Source organism: Arachis ipaensis, chromosome B03 (genome assembly GCF_000816755.2).
Source record: "Arachis ipaensis cultivar K30076 chromosome B03, Araip1.1, whole genome shotgun sequence".
Lineage (NCBI taxonomy): Eukaryota > Viridiplantae > Streptophyta > Magnoliopsida > Fabales > Fabaceae > Arachis > Arachis ipaensis.
The window spans coordinates 104414298-104422012 of NC_029787.2; the positions used below are offsets into that span (position 1 = coordinate 104414298).

A 7715-nucleotide genomic window follows, 5' to 3' on the forward strand; every position below is an offset into this window, starting at 1 on the left:
GATAGTTATTGTTGTTGCTAATTATTAAGAAAAGTATTAATATTTTTATTAATATTATTGTTAACACTAATTATAGTTATAAAGTAATATTAATAATTATCATTTTTTTTGCAGGCTATCAGAAATTTATTGCCCAGAAAACTTGATCCGCCAGAGACCTTTAACGAGATAGCTGCAGCGGCATTAGCATTTATTGGGTTTCAATACGTTTCGCGAGTAGGCAAAATGAGAGGCCATTCTGCACTCCTAAGTACCTTGGTGGAACGACGGAAGCCAAAAATCCACACGTTTCACCTTCCAATCGGCGAAGTGACGGTGACGCTGGAAGACGTGACACATATACTTGGCCTTCCGGTTAATGAGGAGCCTGTCACGAGTAGAACGAACAGCAGTCACCAGCTTTTGGTGGAGAACTACATTGCTTGTTTTGGTCGACAGCCTGGTCCGAATGATCACGTCTTGGTAAGGTAAATCCTGCATGGGTCCGACGATGTAGAGACACCGAATCGTATGACACGCAGGAGTCCATTGAGAGGTACATCCAGGCTCACATTTTCTGCGTGCTCGGGATGGTTGTGTTTCCAGATAAGTCTACCACTTCTTTAAACTCGAAGTTTCTGCCTCTACTTCAAGATTTCCACCGAATTCCACTATACAGTTGGGGGCAGCCAGTCTAGTACATCTATACAGATCGTTGTGTCATGCATCACGATACAACTGTAAAGAGATGGATGGGCCACTCATTCTACTTTTTGTTTGGGCATGGGAGCGTATGTCATTCCTGGCGCCTATTCCCCGCAATGAGCTCGTCGATATTGGTGTTCCACTTGCACGACGGTATTATTATATATTTTAATTATTATTATTGTTATTGTTGTTGTTGTTATTGTCGTTGTTGTTTTATTGTTGTTCTTATTGCAATCATTCTAATCTTGTTTATGTGGAGTCATTGGCGCCGACTAACAAGATATACACGGAGGTCTACGGCGCAGTTTAGGCAAGGACTCAATGACATAGGAGTCAACGATGTAAGTTTTTCCCATTTATGTTAGGCTGCTTATTTAGAATAATAATTTTACTAATTGGCCTCGTGATTACTGATATGCAGTTTATATGGTGGCCGTATATAAGAGTGGTGGTTCCGGACGACCTCACTGTAAATTTGTTTATGTGCTCCACTAAGCCGCCGTTAGTGTCATTCAAGTGTATAGAGTGGCCCCGGCATATGAGCACCAGTTTCAGATGTCAGGGTATGACATCAGTATCAAGTGCCGGCATATGAGCAGCAATTTCAGGAGCTGGCATATGCCTAGCAGTTTCAGGCACTGCCCTACGGCCAACAGCAAGAGTTTTTGGTATATGAGCAACAACAGCAGTGTCGGGATATGAGCAGCAATAACCGTATATACCGGAACCACAACCACATCAGCTCGCGGAATCCTACATACCACAACTGGTAATTCCAGCCGATGGTCAGTTCAGTCCGTTGGCTGGAATTGATTCCATCAGCTTCTCTCAGGTCTTGAGAGATACAGTTTATCTATTTCGGATGCCAGAGCAGCAACGGCATGCTCCTTCTGAGCAATCTGTTGGTCGTCGCGCCACATTAGGTCATGCCAGTGACTTCTCAATGGATCGATCGCCGGGTCATGTAGATCCTCCTTGTCCTTCCGCACCACCGCGTACCGAGTTGTTCGATTTAAATGAATACTCGCAAGAGAGATTTTTGGGACATGACCTTTAGCACGAGTATGATTATGGTGGAGTGAGTGCTCCGGACATGAGTGGTTCTGGTTTGTATGACACTAGCGGTGCAAGCATGCTAGATGTCGGTCCTTCTGACGTTGGCGGTGGTCTGGATGTCGGTATATCTCAGGGTCATCCGTATAATTTACGGACACAGACTGCGCCCCCGGATAAGCCAATCGCACCCTGCACTATAACCCTTGCATTTTGCATAGAATATCTGCGGTTCAGACTCATACACAGTGTAATCAACTCCTCTAGAGATAGTGTAGCTTTTGATTGCAGATATCACTAACTCTCTAAAACCAAATTCCATTCCAACACTAAACTCACCATCTTCTGCCGCAACATTGCTTTCACCTACGACATGCGAATCACTGTTATTCGGACAAGGCAAATAAAATTGATGGTAGTGGTAACTTTAATTAATAACCATAAGATAACATACCTATATTCGCATACTCAGAAAATTCTGGGGAACGCATAGCTTCGAGATCCAAAGTCCGCATAAAAGACGGAACACCAAAGGGGTGTTGACTTACAATCGCATGCGCTTCATTTTGTACCATCGGATTGCCTACCAAGTCTTCGTCATCGTTTTCGTCATCGACTTCATAGTTGGCTTCAAACTCCTCTTCACTGTCGTTGTTATCTTCTTCCCAATCTATATTCCCGAGCTCATCAACATTGACATTGTCGCCAACCGCAACCATTCCCGTACGCTGTTCAAACTCAACGTACAACTCTATCATCGGCACGTGAAATTGGGTTTGTTGATAAATATAGAACATCCACTGCATACATGCGTCGTCAGTGTGGACATTATTTGAAACTGTATCAACCCACCAAATACTTGTATAGGATTTCTGTACAAAATGTTGCTCACCCTTTTCGAAATGTGACTTTGTATGTTCTCACAAAGACCATTTTGCAACTCTACAAAACTCATGGTACATGGAATAGTAAATGAAAACGGACATTCACAAACAAAAGTCACTCTTTCGTGTGTATTTGGTATAATCTCACCGTTATAATACACTCGCATATTTGCAATATCTTCCATAACCTCAACCTCACCTAACCTGATTTTTTTGACACAACTAATTGCCAAAAAAATTACAAATATGACATATATGAAAGAAAGAGGAATGGGAATACAAGTGAGGGAATAGAAGTGAGGTACAAGTTGGAATGAACTGCCTTTCGTATTTATAGGCAAGGCTCTCCATTAAAATATTCTTTTTCATATAAAACGCAAGCTGCATTTTGCAGATACTGAAAAAAGTTTTCAGCCCAATTAAAATGTAACCTGCGTTTTACTTTTTCAAAAAAAAAAAACAAGGGCCATCTCATAAACTCTGCATTTTGGGCCTATGTCAAAAACCAGAAAATTTTAAAAAGCTGCATGTCAAAAAATGCAAGTTGCATTTTGTTTAGTTTAAAAAAAATTAAAAAGGGTGAAAAGGGTAAAATGTAAGTTGTGTTTTGACTGACATCCAAAAAACTTGATGCACGTCTATTTCATTGCATTACACCATAATCATTTCCATATAAAAAAATTAGCCTTACACCATAATCATTTCCATATAAAAAAATTAGCCTTTAAAAGATCTTGGCACTACAGGTTAATATTGAATATTTAATTTTACGTAAATACATTTATGTTATCCTAGAGAAAAAGATAAATAGGTTTTTGATCTTTTAGTTCGTAAACATTTAAGTCTCCAAAAATTAAAAATATATTTAAATTTTTGACCTTCTTAAATTTGGACACATTAATTCTTACTATTTATTTGAGTTTGTCACATCCAATGGAAAAATTAAATATGACTTCTATTGTACTAACCTAACTAATGATGTCCACGTAAAAGAATTTTTAAAATAAGATAAATTAGACTCAGGAATAGATGTATTCAAATTAAATCGATGTATTCAAATTAAAGAAATAAAAAACTCATATATATTTTTAAATTTTCAATAACTTAGTCACCCAAAAAAAATCTTCAGTAACTTAAAGGGTAAATACCCTTTCCGGCCCCTGAGCATTTTAAATTGGGACATGTCGCACCTTTATCATCCAGAAACCTCAACCATCAACATTAGTGGACGTATCGACCCCTGTGACCAGTTGCCAACAGGTTGCCTGGATGACGTGTCAGGTGGAAGCTGAGTTGTCAAATGCAGGTGCCACGTGTCACTAGAAGTTGTTGCAGGGACTAAAACCCCCCTCCTTGCCCAAACTGTTCTCACCCCACCGGCAACACCCTCCACTCACCACCCCTCCCCAACACTCTTCCACCACCGCCACCGCCGCCACCACTACAACCGCCTCGCAACCTTCGCAACTCATGCGAGTCCTCCACCTCTTCTTCTTCCTCTACAACCTCCCAAAGCTTCACCCAATGGAGGTTCTCTCTCCCGAAAACACCTTCCACCACCACCACCATTACTCCTCCGCCACAACAACCACCACCAACGCCAAAAAATATTGGGTTATTTGCCCAATGAGAAAGGAAAGGAAATTCTCATAACGTGCTGTTCATTTGTTCAATTCTGTTGGGCGAGGGAAGAAAAGAGAAACATGCTGCGACGCAGGTTTATTGAGGCAATGCGTCGAGCACCTTATGCCCACCTCCGTTTCAGATTCCTTTGCATCCAATCACCGCAAGAATCCTCCGAAAGCGATTCCGAGAGCCCTCAGAACTCAGAGAGCTTGTCTAGAAGGATCGAGAAGCTTCGGAAAGGGGAGGCTGTTGGGTCTGCCTTCTGCACTTGGATGGGAGATGGATTTTACCTTGGTAAAGGTCTTTGCTCAGATGAAGAAGGCACAGGTTGAACCGAACAAGATATCTTACTGCATTTTAGCTATTGCTCATGCAGTGGCAAGGTTGTATACTGCAACTGAAGCATATGTTCAAGCTGTGAAAAAGTCTGTTATAGGGAACAATTGGTCAACATTCGATGTTCTACTTATATTGTATGGATATTTGGGGAGCCCAGAAGAGCTAGAAAGAGTTTGGGGAATCATTCAGGAACTCCCCTTGGTTAGATAAAAAAGTTATATGTTAGCTATTGAAGCATTTGGTAGAATCGGACATCTGAACCGTGCTGAAGAACTTTGGTTAGAAATGGAAACTAGAAAAGGGTTGAAATCCATAGAGCAATTCAATTCGATGATGTCTGTATATTGCAAGCATGGATTGGTTGATAAAGCAACTAGATTGTATAGAAACATGAAGGCAAATCTGGTTTGACAGAGCAATGCTTAAAGACATTAGACTTGGGCGTGGGGATGAAAATTAGTAAGAGGGTTAGAAATTCAACCCCATGGTTGGAGACCACCCTTTCAAAGAGTTGCGAAGGTTGTGAGGCGGTGGTAGTGAGTTGAAGCTCGGAGAGGTGAAAGAGTTCTTCGAGATTGTTGGGAAGTAGAAGCGGTGGTGGCGTTGGTGGTGGTTGTTGTGGAAGGTGTTGTCGGGAGAGAGAACCTCCATTGGGTGAAGCTTTGGGAGGTTGTGGAGGAAGAAGAAGAGGTGGAGGACTCGCATGAGTTGCGAAGGTTGTGAGGCGGTTGTAGTGGTGGCGGCAGTGGCGGTGGTGGAGGAGTGCTGGAGAGGGGTGGTGAGTGAAGGGTGTTGCTGGTGGGGCTGAGAACAGTTTGGGCAGGAAGGGGGTTTTTAGTCCCTGCAACAACTTCTAGTGACACGTGGCACCTGCATTTGACAACTCAGCCTCCACCTGACACGTCATCCAGGCAACCTGTTGGCAACCGGTCACATGGGTCGATACGTCCACTAATATTGATGGTTGAGGACCTGGTTGAAGTTTCTGGATGATAAAGGTACGACATATCTCAATTTAAAATGCTCAGGGACAAAAAAGATATTTACCCATAACTTAAATGCTCTCAGACCAAAAGATCAGGATAATTTGTCCCTTTTCTTTTTATTCTATTTTATTTTTTGAAAAAGAAAAAAGAAAGTGTGTTGAAAACGAAGGGTGGGAGATTCATACGATCGGAGGTGTTGGGTGTAATGCGAGGCAAAGTGGGCGCAGCAATCCATAAGCATAAACCCACATTGAAATTGTTGCTTGCTGTGCTTCTTGAACCCTCTTCTTTTTCGCGTCGTCAACATGAATTTCAAGCCCTCTCCCGCTCGTACTCATCATCAACTCTCGCTGCTCTCTTCCAGGTTCCACTTCCATTCAACTTCTTGTTATTAATTTACTTATGTTCTCATTTTTTTTTAACCTAGCATCTTTTTTACTATTGGTTTGTCCCTGACTTTTTCCTTTTAATAAATTCATTTATATTTGGGAGGCAGATTACCTGATTCTCTTAGCTTAATATGCTTCAACCTTGATGTCAGCGATTTTGATTCGCCTGCCATTCCCTTCTTTTCCATGTCACACACATGAGAACCATTTAACCGGTAATTAACTCTGCTTATTGATCTATTTATTTATTCTTTCTTGTTTCAATTGCAAGATAAGGGATATAGTGTACTAAGTGATTAAAAGTTAGTACTAATTTCGTTTGCAATTCATGAATGATAATGCTGGGTTTGCAGGTTCTCCCCCATGCAGACATTTTCAAGTTATCTTATTCTTGAGGGAGATATAGAAAGAAAAAAACAGTTGTGAATGTCTGGATGCAATAAATCTCCAAAAAGTGATCAACATTCGATCAAATATAAGCGGAATCAACATGGGGGAAGTCTTTCCCGTGTGAATCATAAGCCTTCTGTTTCCAATAGTGAGAATAAGCAGTGCTACACGAGTTCTGAGCCAAAGCCGAAGCACCCTCAGATACTGAGCACCGCTCAGCTCATCTCTGCAGTAGGACAGATATGGGATTCTGCAAGTTGCCCATTGTCAGTTTTGCTCCGCAAGGAAAATGTGAATCAAGATGATAAAGGGTTCCCGATAAAGAATATTCCTGATGGCATTCATGTGGAAAGGAATGGAGGGGTATGTAGCTCAACTAACACTAATTACTTTCATGTTAATGTGGGAGCTACAGCATATGGTTCACAGATTTTGCAGGAAAAATTAGATTTCCCTACGGTAACACAAAAGGCATTGGTGCTTCAGTCACGTAATGGACGTCAAGAGCATATTGGTTCTTTGTTCCAGAGATTTATGCAGGCCACTGATAACAGTTTAAACGAATATCGGAAAGAAACAAAACTTGGGACTGAGAAAATCTCATTTCAATCCCGAAATGTTTATTGGTGGATGAGTAGGGATGCACCTAAAGGACTTAAATACCACGTGAAGGCTACAGATCTTGGGAACAAGAAAAATAATTTCCCAGTGGGTGGGGACTGCATTTCAACAGATACAAGCACCTTGGCGGTGGCTAATGAGAGTGATGTTTACAATCCTGATTTAGTTTTAGATGAAGATCTACCATTATCCAGTGGTACAGCTACGGACAGAGAAAATGTTAGCACTCTGTGTTCGGATTATTTTCTTCCAGTTTTGCCTGACACTAATTCTGATGTTGGTGCTTGGCAGATCTCGTCTTCTAATATCTATGCAGATTATCATATTAAATCTTTACATACCCGTGATAGTGCTTCTGTCCAGTGCCAGCATAAGCTTGACAATAATGAAATGCTGGAAATTCAAAGAAGACATTTTGCGGATATAACCGATGATGAAGCTAAGGTTCAGAGCTTTGCAGCAACCCGTCAGAAGCCTTGTTATTCTGTTGCAAAGCAAGAGCATGCTTTTTCTGGGGCATTGGCTGGTGTATGTGTTAGCCTTTGTTTACATCCAGTTGACACGATTAAGACGGTTATTCAGTCATGCCGTGCAGAACAGAGATCCATTGTTAACATTGGTAAATCAGTTGTTTCTGACAGAGGTTGGTCTTTGCTAGATATCTATGTGTTGTTTAATTTATAAACTTTCCCTTTTGAACTAAATCCTCCACTAGTTTTTTTTTTTTTTTTTACTCATTG

General features: G+C 41.1%; 1 protein-coding gene across 6 annotated transcripts in view; it reads left to right on the forward strand.

The window, feature by feature from the left end:
* LOC107630792 (mitochondrial aspartate-glutamate transporter AGC1) overlaps window positions 5717–7715 on the forward strand; it is a 9443-nt gene continuing 7444 nt past the window's right edge. For 2 of the 6 annotated variants that reach the window (XM_021119179.1, XM_016334032.2), the window contains exons 1-3: window positions 5719–5939; window positions 6072–6179; window positions 6318–7618. In XM_021119179.1, coding sequence (XP_020974838.1) covers window positions 6391–7618 — 1228 coding nt within the window. In that variant the 5' untranslated portion in view covers window positions 5719–5939; window positions 6072–6179; window positions 6318–6390. Of the gene's footprint in view, window positions 5940–6067; window positions 6180–6317; window positions 7619–7715 lie in introns of all 6 variants that reach the window. The other 4 variants (XM_021119180.1, XM_016334035.2, XM_021119181.1 and 1 more) reach the window with 4 other exon arrangements.